Here is a 23,496-nt window from a genome sequence, read left to right as displayed (position 1 = left end):
GAATAAAACGATTCAAAAATATTTGTGATGGGCAGGTATGTTGAAATGTTTTCAAGGCGATGTTTTTTTTTCAACTGCAGTGCTTAAAAACAAGAAAATGCTTTCATGTGTGTCTACAAGTAGTTGACGCACATTAGAACTAATATTTACTCAGTATCGAGGTGTTCGCTGCCTCTTGGTCTCATTGTAAGACACTTTTTTCATGAATGTATGAGCACATACAAATCGTATTTTTATCATAATAAATTATTTAATTTGCACACATTTTCATGACAATCTTGCATAAAACTACAATGTGAGGTAAGCTAGGTTAAGTTGTACCCAAGCACTGGAAGACAGCCACTGGTTTCAACGCAAAATCTTGTCGGCTCAATTTCTAGAATATTTCTACATCGGATTCATTGATTCATATTGAGCAAATCACTTATTCTTCCGCGAAATCGAAGATGACCTCCAAATGACGCCGAATCAAAACAGAGTTTGTTTGACTAAACCTTTCCAAGCCCATTCGGCGTGTATTGAGGTCACCGTTGGCTTGCTCTTTTCCGTACTTACCATTAAAATTAAATGACGTTAGAGTAACTAAACGAAACGCACATTTGCGCCCATTTGCAGGAATTGATTTTTTAAGACTTCTGTTTTCTGGTAAATTGAAATTTCCATGGCATGCTTTGCGTGAAATAATAATTTATTCGCTGTATTTGTGAAGAAATGGGATCCTGTGCTTCAGTTTAGTGTGGAAAAGTGTGTTGATGTCCATGTTAGGCATTTAAAAAGTGGCACTAAAATATGTCGAAGTCCTCGAGCCGACGAAGTGCTTTCCTAATTACGGCATCACCATGTGTCATACCATCGTTGAAATTCCCGGTCGTGGCTCCTCGAAAATCTCCTTCATAAGGCCGTCGTGTAACGGTGTAAAAAACTGACATCTCCTCAATTTGCCTCGACATTCTATCGCGTGGCCTCAAGACCTCTCGGAGAGTTTTATAAGGGTCGTAAAAGTCGGCAACCATTACTGAAAACAGCTACAATGTGCGGACGGAACTTACTTAAGAGCAGCTGCATGTTTCGTTTCCCTCCTCTCTCTTCTCTTCCCACCCTCCTCGTCATTCCCATTTCCTTTAGTTCTTTCCCTCTTCGGTCTTTTCCGTGAATCATTCCCAGCGCTTTCCTTTCGTCCTCGCACCGCGTCCATGACACCGCGCCGACGTTACGGGACGTTTGGCGCCGCCGTCGGGAGGCGCCACCGTAGCCATCTCCCCCTGCCGAAGGCGGTGTTCGGGAGTGCAGCGGGAGGGGTCGTCGACACCTCGGCCATCCTCGCACTGTTCGGGGCAAGGCGCGTGGGGATCTCACTCCGTCCTCTCTTTCTCCTGTTTCCTTCTCTTCTCCTTCCACTCGAGAGTTTTCGCTTCGGCATTCCGGTGCCCCCCCCTCGCGACCTTCCTTCTCATTCCTCCCTCCTCCCTTTTCCGTCCCCCCAGGGGCTCTAGACGGACCGTCCTTACGTCCGGCCGGCAGAGCGGAGCCCCCGCGGGGCCCTCGGGCAGATAGAGTCGCCTCTCGACCCCGTATCTCCCGTCCTCCCCATTTTCGATCTTTCCTCATTCTTCTCTGCGCAGAATTGCATCACCCGGTGGGAATTTAACTTTTTTTCCTTTCTGCTTCTTTATTTTCATCCCTTTTCTATGATTCGATTCGCGACGAGTGCGGCTCTCGGTTGCGAGGCCCCCCATCGGCAGCGTCCTCTTGGGGAGGTGGTGGGGCTGGTGGGTGGGTTTTTAGCTCGAAGACGGGAGAGTGGATGAATGCTTCTCCCACCCACCATTGTCCAATCCCATTTTCACCCTTAGCGTTTGGTCGCTTGGGGCCCTCTCTGAAGATTGCATTCATCTCGCCTGACGTCTCTACTCGCTTTCCGTCACAGTTGCCGTTTGCTGGAGAGGTTGTCATTAGAGGATCTATCTCTATCACAATGAGAACATCTAGGAGATGAGCCGCTAATGCAGCTGACCAATTGGATTAATTTGAACAATCATTCAGATTCATTCCCCTGTTTTCCCTTTTTCTTGTGTTTGACCATGGTCCCTGGAAATGTTTATCAAAGTTGTGGATTTTTAATTTCACTTACTATTTATATGACTGTGCCTTATTTGTCAGGTAACATGTCATAATACTAATCAAAGCATGTAATTTGGTAAATTAAATTTAACTCACCAATATATTTTATCATGATCTTATCCAAATGTCTTATTCGGCTAACAGTTTCCACAACTTCGGCATTTATCTAGTCATCTGGAAGATATTTTTTTAATATTATGTTAATATTTTTCCTAAATAATTGGTTAAATAGGCTATGAATTAATTGGAAAAAACAATCAAACATGTTTTCGACTCCCCCTTACTTAAAAAGCACTGTATTATTGTGATAACTTTATTGAGGGCCACAATCAATTTGACCTCAGGCTATATATTATATAATAATTTATTAATGCGTGTGCTTGTATGTTTATCATAAGCTCCTTCAACTTGTATGGCAATCACATTATTCACGGTTAATGTATGATTGTTTAACATTTCGTGGAAACAAAAAGTACTTTTTTCTCATCGATGATTAAATAACAAAAGTAGATAATATAACTGTTACAACAGCCTATTTGTTTCATTCACTAATTGTTTAATGAATGTCTAATACTTATCTTCTAAGTGTTGTCATCACATCACCAATTTTATAAAACTGTCTCATTTCCCAACACCACCTGCCATCTTGTTGACTTAAGGAATGATAATTAGATATAGAAGTTGATGATGCGTAGAAATATGATTCGATTCTTCCTCTGAATAAAAATTATTTGTGCCTCTACAACCGAAGGATGGATTTGATAGATGATGTTATGGCTCACCCCCTAACCTTGCAACTTGTGAAATTCATGCACTCTGGAAGGGGCGGGGTCTGTTTCTTTCCCTTTGCCACCATTGTTTGTTATGAAATGACAGTAATCAGAAAGTTGCACCCCTTAGATTTTACATAGATTGTCCATCCATGTAAGGCTAGGATGTCCATGGACAGTCTAGAAGATACTTAATATAAATAGAAATTCAAACATCTAGTCTCTCATTTACTTTACTATAGCTAGGAAAGAAGATATAAAAATGTTACAGATTTCAGTTTTTCATTACTGGTCATTATTTCTTAGAATAACATGTGCGTTTTAATCCTTCTTTTGGAAATCAGGACAATTTAAATTGTCAACTCCAGTTTGCATGTAAAATTTATGTGATCTTAGGTGATTAAGATTCAAGATTCATTTCTTTTAATATTTACTTCATTATTTTCCCTTTCAGCCAGTATTACTAGTGCGTACCAAGTGAATAGTAGTCTCCATAAATTTGGCTCATCCAAAACAAATCTTCAGTAGTAATTTATTTGTTTCCATGAAGATTTTTTGATTTTTGTGTGGCATAAAAAATGTGATTAGAATGAGCATAATTTGTCAAACATAACTCAAGTTTTTTCACAAAAGTTAGGTTTGTGGCTTGGTTTTTTCTTGAAACTTGGATTACTTGAAAAATTTGTCTTCAATTCATGATTTGAAGCCTAGTAATTACCAGTGGTCTAGATATAGTTATTTTTGTATTTCATGCCCAAGATACTTGTATACCATAGTGTTAAACACAGTCCTATTGGGTATGTCCCTCATTATTAAACACATTCCTGTGAGCTATGTCCCTCATTATGTCATCATCCCAATAAGGAAGGGCCTTTAGAAACCTTTTCTTGGCAGCTGTGCAGGAGTTCATTGATTTGAAGTATGCAGAATCAAGTTCAATTATAAATTGGATATAATTGATTTCTTTTACCTTAACTTTGTAAAATGTCAAACTATTCATTGTTAAATACTTTGCAATGTTCCAGACTTCTTAATAATTTATGTGACAGCGAAGCATCCTTTTCAAGGTAAATTGCAACTTATTAAATACCCAAATAATAAAGTAATTGGAATTTTAAAATTGTTGATAGAAAAATTAGTAAGTAGAACAATTTCCCCTGTGGCAATATGCAGGCATGTGTGTGACTCAAAGAGTTATGCCATGAACAAAGGCCACATGAGCACGTGTGTCATTTTTGTGTAATGATTACATATTTTGAATATGGTAGAGTTGGAGAACGTGAGTTTCACCAAATATACAGATGAAAATAAACTCTATAATGGAAATTTGGTGATGAAATATAATGAATCCCATTTTTTGTGTTTCCAGAACGTGACTCTGATTGTGGTAGTACTGTTGCTGGAGGAGCAGAAGGCGTCTATCGGTCAGCTGTACAGGAGAGCGCGCTGGTCGTGTCCCTTCAGATGTTCAACCTTCTCCTTGAGCGATGTGTCGCTTTACTGAGAGACCTCTACAATTCTTCCCAGTTTGAGTCAACACCCCTTCAACCACCATCACCTACCTCTTCCTCCTCGGCCCCTTCAGACTCTGCAAGAGGCACTTCACTTGCCACATCAACATCTTCCGTGTCCTCCTCTGTTGAGCCTACACCAGACCCCTCCCCTCAGCCCACACCTGCACTGCAGCTCTTGAGTGGTAACGAGGACCTTCAAACACTCCTTCGTGCCATCAAGGTAAGGGATTCTATTCTTTAAGAAAATGCTATTTATTATAGTTTAATATCGGAAGGAGTAAATGAAATAGGATGGTGGGTCTTCTTCCTTTTTTGCCTGCGCATCTTGTTCACCATGTATGAAATTGTCTTTTTCTCCTCATCTCATGTTTTTTTTAAACTTTCAGCTTTCCAAAAAATTTGTATATTGATATATATGGTAGTATTATATCAGTAACAATTTGTTTCGATATCCTTTCATCAAGGGAAATTGATTAAATTAACCTTCAGGAAAAAATAAACTCTTCTGAGTGTACCAATCTTTTAGCCCAATTCCCTGAAATGCTGCATCTCTCCTTAGGGGAAGTTCCTTAATTTAAAAGTTATACATTCTAAATTTTACACCCTTCATTTATATTATGTCCCCCTTTTCTGTTGGGAGTCTCTCCGTCAGCATGCTTTATATGCAAAAAAATCTCAAAGTTGCTGCAAAAGTATATTCAATAATATTGCCAGAATTTTCAATGAATTATTCTAAACCTGCATGTGAATTTATTACATAAACACCATTCAGCTAACTGTATGTTTTATTTTATGTTGATGTAAAAGTATGCACAAAAAAAATTGGTATTCCTTTTGATATTTTATACTTATGCACATCCTCTTTTCTGATTGGGCTTTTGCTGTTGGTTCATGGGGATGTTACGAGAGGCCTTGGGATTACAAATATACTACTTGCTGGGCTGTACAACCAGAGTCAAATAGAACACTGTGCTTAAGTCAGGACATGTGCCGATGGTATTTGGGTTAGTAGTTGGCCATGTTACTTATCTGGCTAATCCAGCTGGAATTTCATAATAAAGGGCAATAATGTTTCTTGCAATAAGCAATGTGTTTTTTGGTCATTATCTCTGTACAAGTCGAAAAATTGCATAAAAAACCAACAAAAAACAATGACAAATGACGTATGTTTCTGGCATAATGCTTGGGATGAGTGAATGTCAATTTAAAATCTTGTTTCAAATCATTTAATAGTTATTGTTATTAACAATTTTGACATCTTATTACATTGAAATGGTTAAATATTTGCCTGTTCATTCTTATAAAAAGATACTTAATTTCTGATGCAAGATTTAATTTTATTCCTGTTGAAATACTGTAGGATAAATCATTTATGAAAAAATTAGTAAAAATGATACTTGTGATTCTGATCAGTGGTGCTGAAATCCCTGAGTGAAAACTCATTTTCTCATTGTATGTCTGTGATGGTTGTTTTGCCTTGTTAATATTTCCTTTAGCCTGGAGTGATTAAAGAGACACATTCTTGGCAAATGAAATTCATTTGCATACACTGTTGAATGCATCTTGAGTGATATGCCATGCTCATTGCCTATGCCCAAAGCTAACCCATTGAATGATTTGGAACCTGGTAAACTAAAGTTTATTCAAAGTGAATAAAATCAGGATTCATTTAATTCAACTGGAATTTTCTTTAGTGCAGTTAACTTATTGAGATTACATAGATATACTTAGGAATTTTAAAACTAGCCTTCTAGAAAAGGGGTTTTGGTCTGTTTTTTTGTGATAATTTTTTCTCGTTAGTTTCCACTCCAAGGGTGTGCAACTTGTTTGCAGCCATATCTTTCAATTGAGTCATGCAAATCATACAGATATATGAGGAATGTAGGTCTGCTTCTGAGGCTCTATACCTCATTACAGTGTTACTTTCTTCCTCATGTAGATAAATGTATTCTTCAATATGATAGCCAATTTCAATTTAATCCTGGGTTGGGGGAGAAATGAGATGGAATAATAAAAAAAATTATTATGAATCATTTGATCAAGTGGCACATGACATTAGATTATTTTATTTTTTTGAAATATTGAACCAAAAAATCCTTTGCTTGTGGAATCCGCAGAAATCACTGTGAAAACTAAAAGATAATATTATGTGCTACTAAATACGTATGCATTTAAAATATCCATACATGATGTAAAATTTGAATAGTCCATTGAAAATATTAACATTTTCTGGAATCATCAAAAACAGGCAAAATTGCTGCGGGCCTTAAATTCTATCACCATTCCTAATCCTATTATATACATAAAATGAATGAATTGTTGAGTTTAAAAAAGATCAGATTTTTATTCATAAAGCTATTGCTCTCATGAGTAAGTATTATGTATTTTTTCATGCAATATTTGTTAACTTATAGGTATGGTGTGATTGGCTACTCTGTCATAGTGCTGTGTGGAATCCCCCTCCTTCTTGTGCAGACTACTCCATAGGGTAAGTTTTAGGGATGTAAACTTCTGTTGTTGGTTCATAACTGGCCTTGAAAAGCATCATGAAAAAAAGTCACTTTAAATTGGATTATTTTAGTTCTTGGGAATAATTGTGTTTTCTTCCACACTTAATATACAATTTCATTAATATCATAACTTAAACACAATGACCATTTCAGCGTTATAGTCATATGCTCATCTTTCGGCAATGAAGTAAGCGTAAGATAGCATGCAGATGCTAATCCTATGCAAGGCTGTTTCTCCATTGTATAAATCGTGAAATAACTGTGAGTCCATTTGTTTCAAAATGTCATCATATCTTAACCTCCAAAGCTGTCTGTCAAGAGGCATGGTTATCCCTCTTAAAATTTTTTGTTGCTAAATATGTTAATGTCCAAATTTTTCAGGTAAAACGCTGGAAGATCAAAGCTGTCCAAAAGGTGGCCTTAGTATTCTTATAGTGAAAGATCTAATTTGAGGTCACTCATTATACTTTTGGGTCATGTTATTTCAACATGACGATATCATGAGTATATGTTGTACATAGATGGTTGTGAGGATAATAGTATAAGAGTTTATTTGTAGTTATTAAATATTTTGGATAGATATAGTTAATGCATACTTTTTGGTGAGATAGACATTTTTTTTTACCTTTGATTGTCTGTAGGCCTAGTGGTGATGCATGGAGCCGTCTAGCTGAACTAGTGAGCTTACTTGGGCGGCTTCAACATGGGTGTACTGAAATTTCAGAAGTTCCTGGAGAAGGTCTTGAGCCAGTCAGGTTGCCAGAGGACTCAGCTTTATCAGGGTTTACTCCTCTTATGGCAAATTATCAGGAGCCAGGATATGCACCTGCTGACATAGAACTGGTAATGATTCTGTCCTGTATCCTGCCATTTCTTTGCACTTTAATAAACTGCAATGCTTATCAAGAAGCATGTTATTTCTACCTTGTTCTTTTTAGCCTCTTTTAATAGAGATAATTGAATGAGCTCTATTTTGATTGTGAGTGATAGAATATGGCACAGCTGGATGTATGACTGTCATTTAAATATTTGATTTTTTCACTGACTGCTTAGTTTCAAATTGTTTCTTGTTGTTCTGTTATTGTTACTGATCACAATTTTAATTTATTATACATACTGTGGAAATGTTGAAGATCATCATGAAATCTATTTGAAAATGTTGCTAGATTTCCCGGATAAGCAGTGATAATGCATTACAAATTGCCATTCTCGATGCCATCCTTCGATACATCTTGTATTTCAGTCTTTTGTTTTTCCTTAGAACTTTTCCAGAGATTTTTAAAGATGTTATCTTTTCCCAAATAGGAGCTTGCTCAGGTGTGCTTGCGTATTCATAAGCTGTTATTCTTTGGGACTGAATTCCTGTGTGGCCTCGATCCCCCCGTGCTCAAGCTTCATGTGGTTGGAGAAAGAGGGGAGTCAGAATATGTGTCTGTGGTCTCTTCCTGCCCAACCTCATCTGCACCATCTCCCACCCATGCCCTCTCTGCTCAGGTGAGTTTGAATGCTCGATACTCCTAAAAAGCATGAAGAACTGGATTTTTATGTTTTAATAAATTAGATCCAGAGGTAATCCTTTTGAAATAAATTTTAGTACCCTATTCTATCTGTGTGCCTTCCTTAGTACTGTTAAGTGTTATCAGAGTTTTAAACTTTTTAACTTAATTTCTAATTAGAATGAGCAATAGCTTTAATTTGGATTGTCTAGTAAAATGAGTCATCAATGCATTACGCTTCCATATTTAATTACCAAAAGAGGGCAAATTTAAGAATCCTCATTAATAGTTTAGAATTATTTCAAACTCTGAAGAGTTTTTATATTTTACTTTAATCATGGCTCATGAACTCTTTTTCTTCAAATATTACAATTGGCCTGTGTATCCCCTTGAAAGCTGATGTCGATATTTAGGTTGCTATCAGACAACCTTAGTAAAAGCTAAATGAGGCATAATGAATCCATAAGCTTTGTATTTGAATCTTGGTGGCTCCAGGAAATGATCCTGACAGTGATCAAGCTGAATTGGCTTGAAAATGGTGAAGCATTGTAAATATATTGACAATTCTATTCATGTTTCATTCCCTAATGAAATTGTACACAACCGAGCTATGTTGGTTGTATTTTTCTCGTATCATCGTTGAAAACTGTTTGATATAAAGATTACTATTCTTTTGTACATTGTGTTCCCCAGGGGAATAATAGTTGCCTCACTCTGTGTGAGCAGTCATGTGTGACGTTAGCTTGCTGCATTCATTTCAGAATGATCAGGATGTGTTAGAGAGCTTCAGTGAAGAAGATGATGAAGAGGAGGAAGAAAGTGAGAGACTGGCAGCTGAGAAGAGGAGGGAGGAAGGAGCACCTGTGAGAAGAAAGACTGATTGGGCTGATGTAGATTCTGATGAAGATGAGGAGGAAATTAGGATTCTGCTCAGTCGCAGAGAGGAGCTGAAGAAGAGGCAAATAACGCAGGAGAAGAATAGGCAGCGGGTAACGGTAAGGAGCCTTTTTATCAATTGTCCATAAAGTATATCCCATGCCTATAAACTATTTATCAATTATCATTCTTGTACCTATAATATTTTTTGTGATTTTGAATCCATTCTTAAAATATAACCTATTCCTATGCAATGGGTGTTGAAATAAAAGGGGACCCCAAATTTAAGGTGTTCCCGTAAAGTTTGCATTTTTCAGAAAGATATAATTTTTGTGGAAAAGTGTGAGAGCATTCTAGGCCCACACGAACCACCTATAGTACATAATACATAGTGCATTGGGGTTGAGCGAGAAATACTTGAAATAATATGCAGTATAAACATAACTTTTGTATCGTGAATTTGACTTTACTGACCCTTGTTGTAATCACCCAAACCTGTTGTAGTCTGTGGATGCAATCAGTTATGATCAGAGAGGTCCATACTTTTTTGAAAGAAAGTCGAAGCCACAAGGGCTTTTGTCAGAGAAGTATCGTAAATTTTCCATGGGCTCCCATTGCCACCTTGATTTTATTTGAGCAGCATTATTCCATATTTGGTAGTGATTCTTACACGAGTATTATTCATATCTTCAACCTATCTTTCTGTATTATTGTGATTGTACAGCAACATCATATCCTACGTGACACATCAGTCCTTTAAGTCGTATGTAGCACAGACTATTGTCTCAAGAGTTCTGTTCTTTTGAAAGCAATTCTATTACCTTAGTGTGACACTTGTCATATTATCTCTATAAACTATTCTGGCGGAATTTTTTGTTTCTAATCGAGCGAATTGAAGTTAATGACTTAAGTCAGTTAGTGAGAAAATGCATTAATGTTTTTATATAATTGAAATTTGAAAATGAGCATCAAAATGTTATTGAATTATAGCTCATGCCTATTCAGGTAACAAACTTTTGCTTCATCCTCTGAATTGCGTGGATTAATTTTAATAAAAGAAGTGTGCTCTCAATATGAATAGGCATTTATTTTAATTTTGATGAAAAGTAATAGAAATAGCTCTTCTTTTTAATGTAATGCTATCAGATGTAAAAAGTTTTTTGGTATTCCAAATAAAGGTAATGAGGATTTTTGTCATTAAGAATGACATCAAAAAACATCAGCTTCCATTTAGGCAGATTTGGTTAGTTTTCTACACATTATTACAACGATTTGTCTCTAGGTTCATATTTTATTTCAAAACGTGTTACTGTCTGAAGAGCTCACTTAAATTTCTTTTATTTGCACATAAGTTTTATTGTAGAATTTGGAAAAGAATGCTCTCGGTATATATATTGGTATTTGTTTATCCATGCATTATTTCATCATGCAAGTACTGATTTGGTGTTTCATTCATAATTCATTTCCATTTGGCTTATCAAAATTTCACCTGGAGCTGATTTTAATTGGAGATAGGAATTTATTTTCCATAAATAAACTATGGCATTATAATACGTAGATTGGTCATGGATTATGGCTGAAATGTTGCTGCTGTACAAATTTATCCTCTCCATTAACAACTGCCTACTGTGGATTTTGCTTCCCACAGTTGAAAGCAATTTGGCTAGCATGGACAGTTGGAAGTTTTTTTGAGTAAGGTATGGTACACTTACGTTGTAATGATATCTCCTTGCCTAAATTGTTATAGACTTTTTGGTTGCATTGATGAAATTGTAAGTATTAAGTTGTATTTAGTTTATGTTTGGTTTTATCTTTTTGCTCTACTTTTTGCTGTGGATTAGTCAACTGTCAGTTAGTCGAGAAAAAAGTCATTTTTTCTGTTGTTTAAGATATATGAGAGCCAAAAAGCAAGTGTAAAATAGCTCTGATCTTTTTGACTAAATTTTGGCTGCACTGATTTAATTAATCTGAGTTGAAGACAGTGAAAACTGTGGCAGTGGCTTTAGCATATCTTCATGGTATTTTTATCATAATATCTGAAAATCATTGGATTGGCTTATTGATTTAGTCTGTGAATTTACTTTTTTGGGAAGCACATAATTCTTACTGTGTAGCCTAAATCCCAATAACTTGTAAGAAAATGCTTAGTGAAAATATTTTTGAGGTGCTTACAAAAATTTTAAAGCTGGGATTGGACTGCATTAGAATTTCTACATTAATCCTAATTTATCCTATCTTCAAGGACTCATTGCTTTGAAAGTGATATCTTCTTATATTTTGGAAATATATTTTGTAGAAAACCTTGACTCTAATGAAAATCGGCTAGGTATGTGTGTTGGGATAGAGGAATGATTAGTTCCAGACCGGTATTCAGTTTTTTTCTAATACACAGTAATGGTTTCTTTGTTGTCTGATTGGTGGAATTTTGATTGTTCCTTCTCTGAATCTAAGGAGTTTTGAAAAACTAGTTCCCATGGATTCTGTTTTGTCTAATCATAAGCTGTCGGGACTCTGAGAAATGAAATTACTTTGAAATTAGTCTCTCATCTTAATCCGTCCAGATTAAAATTTTTGGCGACTGATAATGGAGGTGCCGTCTTAAAACAACCCTGAAAATAGAAGATCCCGTACCTTGCAGACAAATCTCTATTGCATCCAGAATCTTTGAAGAAGTTAAAAGTACCCTATTGTTTTGCAGCTGTGCTCATAGTTGAGTACAGCTCATGAAATAGGAGAAGCGTAAGCAAATCACCAGTGCAAAGAGATCTTCACTTATACAGGAATCTGCTTAGTCTACTAGTCCTGGAAGCAGTTGAATTTTCCTATGGACAAGTTTCAGTTGTGGTGGAATGGCGATGAATGTGTGTTTGAGGTGAACTACTGTCTCTGTATGCATTATATTTTCAAGCATTTTGTTCTGTTCTCAGAAAAAGTTTGTAGTCAAAAGAGTAAATCAATAAGTCACATGCAATGTGGAATGATGTTCCCAGGACATTGATCCATTTGATTCATTGAAAAAGTGGCTTCGGTTGAGTTACAATATACCCTCTCATGATAAATGTTTTACTGAATACCTGTAGCGGGAGGCGTTTTTGAGACAAAATCGAGTCTGCTGAAGATATTAATAAAATTTGAAAAACAAACGATTCAGGGGAATAATGGTTAATGCGTTACCATGGTATCTAGAGAATTAATGCGTGAATTTTTTCACTTTCACCATGCGCTGAGTAAATAATCATTGCTGGCAAAGATATTCATTCCGAAGTGGCATTTTTTTAAAATTTGGAATGCAATGGTGTAGGCACTTGTGGCATGGTAATTTGAGTTTATGTTAGTGAGTGTGATGCAATCTGTTCCAGTAATTGCTACCTGTTCAGGATTTTTCATCCGGAACCGAGATCCGTGTTGGTAGGAAGTGGTCGGCAGTGGGAATTTACACTTATCGGGGAAAGAGGCTGGGAAACGACATCGCCGATCCTCATCTTAATTAACATTCTCGCGCCCTTCACAGGAATCCGTGTCGGTCGTTTTTAGCGCGCCCCAGCGGGTGGGGGGAGGGGACTCTCGGGGGAGGGATGCAGGGCTCACGAGTCCCCCTCCACCCTCTTGTCCCCCTGCCTCTCTCCCCGCCCTGTCTCTCGACTCCAGGGAATGGAGAGATGAGGGGCGCGGAAAGGGAGAGGAGAAATCATTGCCGTGCATTCTTCTGCCTTTTCAGTCTCCGGCGCTCTGGACTTCGTCCTCTTCTCTCCTCACCTCTCTCCCACCCTCCATTTTTCTTTGATAATGGAGGTGCCCTCTCATTCCTCCACCCCATCCCCGCCCCCCGCAGGGAAAATAGCCGCCTCCACTCCCCCTTTAATCCCTTAATTTCACGTCGCTCGCCATTCTTCTCTCCTCTCGGCATCCTCCGCCTCCTCGCACTTGTCATTTCTCCGCGGACCGTAGTCCCTTTGGGATCCGGCGTAATCTTCGCCGTCGTCGTTTTGCGGCAGCCCTCCTCGCCCGACGTCGCTCCCAACAATGGGCACGGCTGCAGGGCGGGAAATGGATTTCGTGAAGTCGCTCCGCTGTTTGATGATGGCTCTCTTCAATGAAGTGGGTTTGGTGTCCGTCGGGAGTGCCCTCTCGAGGCCGATGATCTGAACTCCGCTCCTCCGCCGGCTGGTTGCAGCAGGCTTTCCTTTTTCGTTGCGCTCCTTATTCTCACCGTCGGCTTCCCATTGAGTTCGCGTGCAACTCGCAGTCGCATTGAAATCGGAAATTTTACGTTAACTCTCCATTTTTTCCATTTATTTCTCGTGCCTTCAGTTGTTTTTTTAATACTCATGCGCTAATTCCACTATCTAGGTATATTGCGTTTTACTGTCGTTGATCCGGAATAAATGGGGAAGATTCTCTTCGGCGAAACGAGCCCTAGATAATTCACTCTGCAGAAATTTAGTGTTAATTAATGAAGATCAGGACGCAGGTTGCCCATAGAATGGGGAATAATCCTAGGAAGTTAAGATATTTAATATGTTCAATAGAAACCTAGCTTTGTTTTTGTTTGGCCGAAGGGAACGGGCAAGTTTCGACATGATTTTTTTTCAATTTACAGGCCATCTCATTTAGTAAGTGCGGCTGTCTTTTGCGGTTTGTTTTTTAGCGTACTGCATTTCACAATTGTTCTCCCAACTCCCATTCAAAACTGTGTGCACTCAGTGTCAGAGAAACAATTGTTTCTCATTATATACTCTTTTCGATCTAAAAGGAGTGTTACGCTTCTTCGCGGATGGCTGTCAGCAAAATTTGGATTATTATATGTAAGATAACGTTTTTATTATGATTACGTGAGGTTTTATATATATATATATATATATATATATATATATATATATATAAATCTTGAATAAACTTGTAGTACTTCATCTGGAAAACCGGGAAATGTCCATAGATGTTTGTATTTCTGACCGCCCTACTATTAGACAGAGGCAACCTCGTCTTTAATTCGTGCTTAACGATCATTATTGCGCGCCTTTTTTTATGCAGTCTTTCGATTCAAAATTATTAATTAGTCAAATGGCAGACGTTCATACTGGTTGGACAGCCATTCTTCAATCCTGGAAAACCGGGGAAAAACCGGGAACGCGAATAACCTAGAAAAATTACGGAAAAAAGTTGGAATTGTTCAGTTAAACCTGGAATTAATGAGGAATTATGTTATTTTCCCGGAAAATATATATTTAGCCCCAGAAGAAAAAATGATGTAATTAAATTTAATTGAATGTCTAACGATATTTTTAAAACTAGCGGCTTTCATTGATTAATGTATTCTGCAGGAAGGTAAGGGATCTTGAGTCACATCTGTGAGCATTGAAGGAGCGTTCGTGCAGTTAATCAGGCAAAGCGACTGACGCACTGAGAAGCAACCTCCTACTTACTGCTGTTCTGCCAACGAACAGTAATCATTATGTAATTACTTTAGTGAGTGAGAACACCTCGGTGGATAAATAATCCATTGTCTGAATGTTTTTTTTTCGCGACTGCTAGGTGCCATTTGTTTACAAATTGAATAATAGCGATAAAAAACGCGAAAATGTGTTTTGGCGTGTTTAGCAATCATCTAAATTTTTAAAGAAGTCAACAACTACAGTCAAGATTATCTGTATTATGAGTGATTTTTAATAAGTGAACAATCAAATTTGAAAAGACAATTTGTATTGTTCAATTATCTACCCAGGAATGCTCATGCTTCAGGAAAAAAGTGCTGAAAATTTGCCTATGCAAATTTTGTGGTATTTGTTAGACTTACTACGAAGTAGTAAAAATGGCAGCACAAAATCTTAAAAATCAAATTGAAAACATGGAATCAGATACCATCTAATTACTGGCCTCACCGTTATAATAAGATAAGCGCTCTCAGTGTGGTATGGAAGTCTTATTACTAAGAGTGGAGGAACCTGTGTAGGCATTCTTGACTTTGCAGCTCGCTTTTCAATATTCGAATCCTTGATTCCAAACCATTTAAGAGTGCACCGCGATATGCTTTTATGCATGCAGTGAGGGACTGACTAACACACCAGCCAACCCTTGACTTCGTGTGCTGCTGCGGTGGTGTCGCATTTGGCCGCGCTCTCTCTCTCTCTCTCGAAGATTGAACTGGGTGAAGTTAAAAGGGGTGGATCGGAGGTTGTTCTTGATTCTCCTCCTTTGAGAAACACTCGCGCGGAGTTTATGGTTACACGTCGACTATCTGTTCTCCAGGACTAGAATGCTCAACGAAATGTGAAGACAAGGCATAATGGACTGCATATTACCATATCCTGTTTTACAGGGGATAATGTCGCTCACCGGCCCGAAGGACTCATTTACTACCACTTTCTTCTCTATCGTCTTACAATACCAAATGCTTCCATTCCTATACAACCCTGTATATCTTACGTGAAGAGTGCCGATGGCGTGGTAGGCTCAACAGTGCTCCAATTTGGACAGTCCTGAATCGGGGACACAGTTTGATGCGTTGATCGGCAATAGACAAAACTTATGTACATCGGCCTGCCGTTTGCGGAACAGTATTCTGGGTCTGTTTGTTTCCGATTAAAATTTAATTAGGAACCTTTGGATTTTATTAATGTGACGCACATAATGTTGTTATCCCAATCACAGTCGAGTCAGTCATGGGGGTGAGTAACTAGTATGAATCACTTTTCAAGGACCATTTTCTTCTTTTTTGAATTATTTTTGTAGTTTTTCTATTGCCTTGCTTGGTACATCACGAAAGATCCTCTTTTCGGTTCATCGATTGTCTATTTTATTTGAGAAAAATATTGTAAGGGTTATAAAATAGTTTTTACGATTTATGCACATCCTGCAATTATGCTCATCTCTGTTGCTGAAATTTGGTTCTCAGCACGTGATGGTAACAGTTTGGTACATATCGTGGGGAAGTTTTTAAATACATACAATTGAAGCGAGAGAGCTATTTCTTTGGTGGATTAAATTATTTATTCATTGAGGTATCTCATTGTATTGGGTTCATTAAATGTCATTTGCCGCGAGGCAATATGAGATTTTTGGCTCTATAAAAAATCGGGTTACTACAAATTACATAATCTTAAAAGAGTAGGAAACAGAGGAAATAAATATTGGACGTGGAAAACTTGAAATTCATCGAAATGTATATTTTTGATGTAAAACCGTCGAACGTTATGTCATGATCTTTCCATAATGTTTGCAGGCGTGATGATTCTTTTCTGTAAATACAGCAGCACGTAGGTACATGTCGCGTATAAATTTCCATCATCTCCTAAGCGTGATTTCCCGGTAACAGCACCAGAAAACGTAAGCAGTGTTAATGTACACTTTGAGCATTATAGTTAATTTGCTCGGTACTAAGTCGATCTAATTGAAATTTTCATTGGGGTAATCGAAATATTTACTGTTAAACGTGTTAAAGATAAATCTTAAATCTCGGTAAATTTCGACTGAATGCTGCTGACTGGGTAACTGTGTGAAAAAGCAATTCCAACAGTTTTGTAGGCTCTCGTGAGAGAAGTACGTCTCCTCTCTTGCCTGTCACGGCTTCCTCCGGCATCTGGCATGCGCACACGCGTAAGAAAATGCTAAAAACTACTTCAAACGAAAACCATTTCCTCCGAAATTCATCGTTAGCTCCCATCAAGTGCGCATTTCGTTGTTTCATCCTATTATACGACCTCTTCGAATCTCCAAGGAATCGGAAGTCCCTGGTTTTTTTTGCGTGAAAGAATCCCGAGTCAGAATTATTACATTTTTAATTGCGTCTGCCCTGATGCAGCGCCCGTCTTCCTCCCCCCCTCCCCTCGCTCTCCTCCCCCTGCTTAATTCCCTTCAGGCCCGACTGTGTTCCCGGAATAAGCTCCGGGGGGCGAGCTTCGTTCGTAGTTCATCAGGCGTTCTACTTGCCCTCATTTACAACAAGCCCATGTCCAAATTGCATGCTAATGCCATCGAGTCCTAATGAGGGAGGATGGGTGTGGTTCCTGACCCAAGGGCGTAAAAATGCTCGCGTTGATTAGACTTTCTATTCCTCCCTCCAGCAGGGAAGCGCTCGTCCGTCTTCTGGGACTGAGCGAAGGAAAAAAAAAAACGAGAACCGAAAACATTTCTTTGCTGTCCTCCATTTCCTCTTGCCGTTTCCTTCGAGTGAGTGTGTGCGCGCCTTTGTGCGTGTAGACAGCTGAAAATCTTCCTCGTCGGCGTAAATCAATTTTATTGGGATACTGACCTCACGGTATACTTAGGCCGAATGAAATTCCCGTGAGAAAATTCGGTATCTACCGTTTCATCGAGTGCATATACGATTCATTGGAGAAATCCGCCAACAGGGCATTAGGTTGGAAATTAGTATTTCGGGGAAATGGCTTCAGTACAAACCGGCATCGAGAATATTATACTACGCATGCAGTGTGTAAGTAAATTAATGGAAACAATCAAAAGCTGTTACTACTACAACGTATCTAAAATTCTTGTTTTAGATTGCGGTGAAATCAGTGTCAACCGAAAGATACATGACGCTCATTTAAGTAATAGATGGTTTTTAATTTATTTTTCTGTAGTAAAAAAACTGTGCGTTGTATTTGCGTATCGTCATATTGCTGAAACTACATTCACAATTTGGCATAACGTCTATTAACCTTGGCGAGTATGTAAGTTTCGTGGAATCCCTGAAATTACACTCAAATGTCCTGTCGTGTTCATACAAGGCGTATATATGACGTGAAATAGAATCCCAAAAATGGTAATACATATTAGGATTAAAATAATCTATTGATAATTGCCTTAAAATTATATTCAGACCTATTATTTTACATGTACTTTTTAAAATTATATTTTACTGCTTAATTTTATGAAGTTTGTGTTCACTAATGTGTTTAATTGCCAGAGTTTCCCGTTCCCATTTGATGCTTAGTAAGCATAGAGGATTAGCATCCTGCCTCTAATGAAATTCATCCAGTCCTAAAAACTATTAATTTATTGCTTTGATACCCATATTTCCTGTTGTTTTTATCCAGAATGATTGAATTCCTATTAATAATTGGGTTAATTACAATATATAACTACTCATTTTTGCTATCAGATGCATTCTTTTTGTCGTCAATTTTTCGTCGCTGGCTTATGTCTTCTCATCCTCAACACGGCGTTGCTGAGGCTTACAGGGTAACACGTCGATACCTGCGCTGCAAATGTAGACCGTTGAGCGGTTCCCCATTCGGGCCTAAGTTTTTCGAAATTCCTTCTTATACCCGGTTTTATTTCTTCCTCTCTCTCTTTCTTTCTCTCCTCGGGTTGATTGATCGGCAAAGCGGGCGAAAGAACTTTCAACTCGGTTAAGGAGGTGCACGGGAGTTGGGTGGAAGGGAGCCTTGGGATACGTATCGTGAAGCCCCCGGTGCCATTTTGCGAAAGAAGGGGGGGGGGGTAGAGAGGGAGAGGAGGTACTCGTTTGCAGGAATAAGCGAAACGAATGCGAGATGAGCACCCTTGATAAACTCCCGTCGGGGAGAGCCACCGCGAGTGGCCGCTCGCGTCTCACTCCGCGGCGGTTTTTGCCTCGGCGGAGTGATCCCGGTAAAATCCATTTAATCACGTCGTTATCCTTGGGGAAGGAGTCGCGATCGAGGGCGGATCGAATGTCTCGCACCGGTTATTCATTCAGTCGGAGCAATTAGAAGGATTAACGCGAGGGGCGTGGCCTTCCGCCTTCACTCTCCCCGTGATGGTTGTGGTATCATCCGCAGAGGAATTAAAAGTAATAACTCGGATCGGAGTGTGTGTGCGTGTGTGGTGACGGCGAGGGTTAAGAGGGAAGCTAGGAGTCTGTAGCGGAGAGAGGAGGCCGATCGCCAATGCGTATATGCCTTATTGGAGTTGGCGCCATTCGCGACGGATATGTAAAGCGGCTCTCACGAAATACGAGACGGCATTCTAGAGCGATCTTCATTCCAAGTATGGTGGATCCCCGGAAATAAATCGTCCCGGACGTTTTCTTGGAATAGGGGGTCGTGGAATGTTTCAAGACTGAATGAATCATATATGTGATCGTCTGACCGTATCGTCTGCCTTGTCAAAAACCGTCCGGGTCGATGGATGTTATGGCCGGGAGCCCAGTTGATCGGTGGGCATACGTTTTGGATGCGGGGAAGCAGGCTGTATGAGTTTCTAGACGGAAATTCGCTATGCCATAATTAATGTTATGCATAACTTATGTTGGATTGGGTTGGCCATCGTCGTTAAAAAAAATAGCAATACGTAATCAATGCCACCCTTTCTGGAAGACACCTAAGTCTCTTCTGTTGGGAATTAGTTCTTTCCCTTGGCCGGATCACTCATGTCAGATAGATCGAAGCCTTGGAGTTGAACGAAAGGTTGTTAATGCAGCGTCTGTCTGCGCCCCAGCGAGCCGATGGCAAAGGCGCCTGGCCCTAGCGAGACGGCCATTGAAACGAATTAAAAAACCACCCCATTATTTTTGCAATGAAAAATGATGGAATGAATCCAGGAAATCCATAGCTTGGTGTGTTGTGCTCTTCAACTGGGTGATCATATTAGAATATGGGCGTGTAATGTGAGGGATGACCAAGTGATAGATGGTTGAGATTGCAAAAAGACAAATCAAAAAAGGCGAAAGGAGTTGAGATATTCCGGGTTTGTGTGAAGTGAAATAAAAAAACTAATGGAGATGATAAATGGATGGTTGGGATTTTCTGAAATTAAGTCACGGATCAATTAATAGAAAAGAAAGAGGGGAGACAACATGGGGTGACCGTAGTACTTACTGAATAAGGAAGAAGTGAGTAAATTTAAGGAGATGGTTAATGTAATTTTATTTGTAGATGTAAAAGCAGGAACAACAATTAGTTGGTATCCAGTGTTCATGAGGGTAAAGAATCTCAGGGAGGAAGCAGATTGTGTGGTTAACCGGAGGAAATAATTGGGGCAAAGGTAGATGTGAGAACACACCTAATGACGAAGAATGGGATCGTATTGGTGAATTAAGGGAGAGACGGGATTGAATTAAGACACAGTGGTTATCGATGGGGTCGAAAGAGATTCAGGGAAGGTGTAAAGATTTATGAAACTGCTTTATTAATTCTAATCGAGAACTCTTTGTTATAAGAAGTTGAATACGACGTAGATGGGTGGAGAATATGATCAGGAGTATCTGGTAGTATGATTGAAAAAAACGCTGATGGAATTGAGGAATTTTTTAAATTGCCAATTAGAATAGATAAAATCTCCGCAGATTTGATTAAATCTTCATGAAAAAACAGTAGTATTTTGGAGCCAATCGTAGCCTTTGTGAGGAAGGAGTTAGGCCAACAAATGCTTCCTCTTGTTGATTTTAATGCCCATTCCTGAAATATGTTATGCGTGTTGTGTGTGGATTATATATTATGGTTATAATTAGTATAGTGTCATGATGTGAATTTAATTTCAAACCCGGGAAAGTTAATTCACTGAGTCTTATGATATAATTTGAAATATTCGGCAAACTACAACACTAAAAGTATGTTTGAGTGTAGGTTCGTTGTGCGAACTCGTGGTTCCATAGAAAAAAGAGCATTTATTGAAAGAAGTTAAAAACGACCAGGATGCCTTTTGTTTTTTCTTTGATTTAGAGACGTTCGGCTGTTAAAAGAGACCACAAAGTAAGTTAAAATATCAGAATTGGCTGGAGGTTTAGACATATAAATCGAAATCTCTACTTAAATCAGATTACAAAAATAAGGTTAGCGAATGGAAAATAGTGATAGTCGAGTAATAAGACGGATTTGTTCGTTATTAACCATATTTTTATTTGATGACGAGGTAGTGGTATGGGAGGGACAAGACAAGCTGGAGGTAGGAGTGAAAACAGGTGAAGAGCTGATTAAGTTAGATTTGCAAATAAAATAGATACGGTTAGCCAGTCCCGAGATATTTCGGCTATCGTTGAGCGCATTAATGAATGAATGTAGAGAGCCTTTGATGCTGTTGAGAGCTGTAGATTTTCTCTATTATTTGCTTTAAGTGGGTCATCATCTATGAAACGGGGCATGCCTTAAACTATTTGATGCTTATTCCATGTGCTTCTTTTTTTGCCGTTCCTAAGTATGCTGAATAGTGCCAGTGAGCCGTTGAAATCTTGTCTAATTACTTAATTCATTTATATTGTCTTTTTCTCCCGTGGCGCTTTTCTTCTCGTAGTGTTGATGAATTAATTACTTATCTTTCTTTTCAATTTGTTCAAAGCTTTTCTGGAAATGTTATCATCATGCTCCACTTGACGTTTTCGGAGGCTACTTAGTCCTCTATTGACACTTGTATTGTGACTTGTGGGTGTCTATAATTTTTACCCCTTTGTATCCTTGGGCGGAATTTGCCTTCCTTTTTATTCTATTATTCCTGAAAATAAATGGGTTTTTCCAAAGGTATCCTCTGGGTTATGAATCATTTTAATGATTTGGTCTGGTTCGACTGTTTCTTTGATTTTTTAGGTGTTTCATTTCTCTGTTGAATTCAGTACTCCATGCGCTCCGTCATCTCCTCATATTTAATTAAACCGTCTTCCAGGGTTATGGAGAGGAAGTTTTGGTTGGAGTAAGAAGAATTCAGGAAAATGAGTATTATGGTGGCAATTTTTAGAGCAAGTGTTGGTTATTGGGGAAGAGGGAGGGAATATAAGAGTTTCGGAGGGTGTGGAACAGGGCAAGGGATTATAAAGATTACTCCCGAAGTTTGCCTAATTCAGTGTTTGGTAAGAATCTTTAAACTCGTCTTCGCAAGGGGGAATACAGATTCATTAAATATTCAAAGCGGTTGCCATTACCTAGATTGCAAAAGAGATATGATCATGATCCAAGATCGGGGAAGTAATGGGGTGTATTCGATCGCACCCTCACCTCATCAATCCAATGAAGGGTCAGCGGCTCAGAGTAATACTTACATGCACCTCATTTCGTTAGAAGTCATGTGGTTCAGTATAAAATGTGGTAATCATTTTGGAAAAATATTGCTTATGTATTTAGACGTTCTCCACCCACGTTTGCATTTATGCTAAATCTCCTCACTTTACCCCACTAGTACGCATCGTTGCTTCTGACTGACTTTGAAACTTATCGTGAAGTCATTTTATTCATGTTGATTAATTAGTTATTTTGTCAGTCTTAGTTCCTCAAGTTTGTTTGTGTCTCACCCGGCTGCCAGCATGCGGCTTCCTTGCACATTTGTGTCGTATTCCCCATTCGTATGTGAAATCGCTTCTCATTCCCTTCCACGGGCGTCGCATCCGTATCAGCCGACCAGCGAACGTCTCGCACGGGGACTCTCGTAAAGGGCTGAGTGGGTATTTGTTATCGAGCAGTCCCACGGAAACCCGATTAGGCGCAATCTATCGCTTAAAAAGCCTCCTAAATCCGAAACAAACGGAACCGTCTTAGTATAGGTTTTCAAGGCGGCGCGGCGTCAAGAGAAGGAAGAAAAGCTCTCCAACTCTTTTTCCCCCGAGCGTCGGTGCAAGGCGCAGACCTTCGGAAGGCAAAGGAATTCATCTTGCTATCGGCTCAGGAGGGGGCGGCGGGCGAGGCAGAAGGAGAAATGTATAGCGTACACACAGAAGGAACGTGGTCGCAACTAGATGCAGCAACAAGGCCTCCATCCTTCTCTCTCTCTCTCGATCCCTCCCCCATTCGTCCCATCACCTCCTCCTTCCTCCGGTTCAATCCGCCTCCGAACCACCTCCTCACAGGGTAGCCGCTCCTCGTATCTCCTGACTCCCCGCCTCCTTACGCCCCCGCTCCCCCCATTCCACCCCCTCAGCGTCCACGCAAACCTCCCACACATCCTGAAGCCCGAAGCAGACGGGTTCTGGCCGCCACCCGGTGGAGACGTAGAGGCTGGGGGAATGGAGTGGCTGCTACCAGTATAGTCGACTTTTCGAACTCCAATGACGAACCTGATGTGCGATTTTTGCGTTTGGGGAAGTTTGTGGTCCACGTCTCTTAAGATGCCCTATTTTTTCTTCAATTGTCACATCAAATGTCTACTTTAAGTTCTCTTACTCCTCTTGTTTCATGCCTAGCTGCGAGAGTGGAGCGGTTGAAAGATGCTCATGTTCTTGATTTCGCTTCGGTAAAGTTTCTCCTCTCAACGTCCTGGAGAGAAAAATACGCTCCCTACTGTAATACCTCGTCACTAAAATCGCGGG

The 23,496-nt window shown here is 39.2% G+C and overlaps 1 protein-coding gene across 1 annotated transcript in view; it reads left to right on the top strand.

Moving 5' to 3' along the window:
- Positions 1–23,496, top strand: part of Smg6 (Smg6 nonsense mediated mRNA decay factor) — a 174,360-nt gene that overhangs the window by 88,672 nt on the left and 62,192 nt on the right. The window contains exons 15-19 of the mRNA XM_071590282.1: positions 4,261–4,625; positions 6,820–6,893; positions 7,557–7,758; positions 8,221–8,409; positions 9,173–9,406. Coding sequence (XP_071446383.1) covers positions 4,261–4,625; positions 6,820–6,893; positions 7,557–7,758; positions 8,221–8,409; positions 9,173–9,406 — 1,064 coding nt within the window. The remainder of the gene's footprint in view (positions 1–4,260; positions 4,626–6,819; positions 6,894–7,556; positions 7,759–8,220; positions 8,410–9,172; positions 9,407–23,496) is intronic.

This window comes from Hetaerina americana, unplaced genomic scaffold (genome assembly GCF_022747635.1).
Source record: "Hetaerina americana unplaced genomic scaffold, ioHetAmer1.1.p SCAF_4, whole genome shotgun sequence".
Lineage (NCBI taxonomy): Eukaryota > Metazoa > Arthropoda > Insecta > Odonata > Calopterygidae > Hetaerina > Hetaerina americana.
This window is presented reverse-complemented; position numbering and strand designations above follow the sequence as displayed.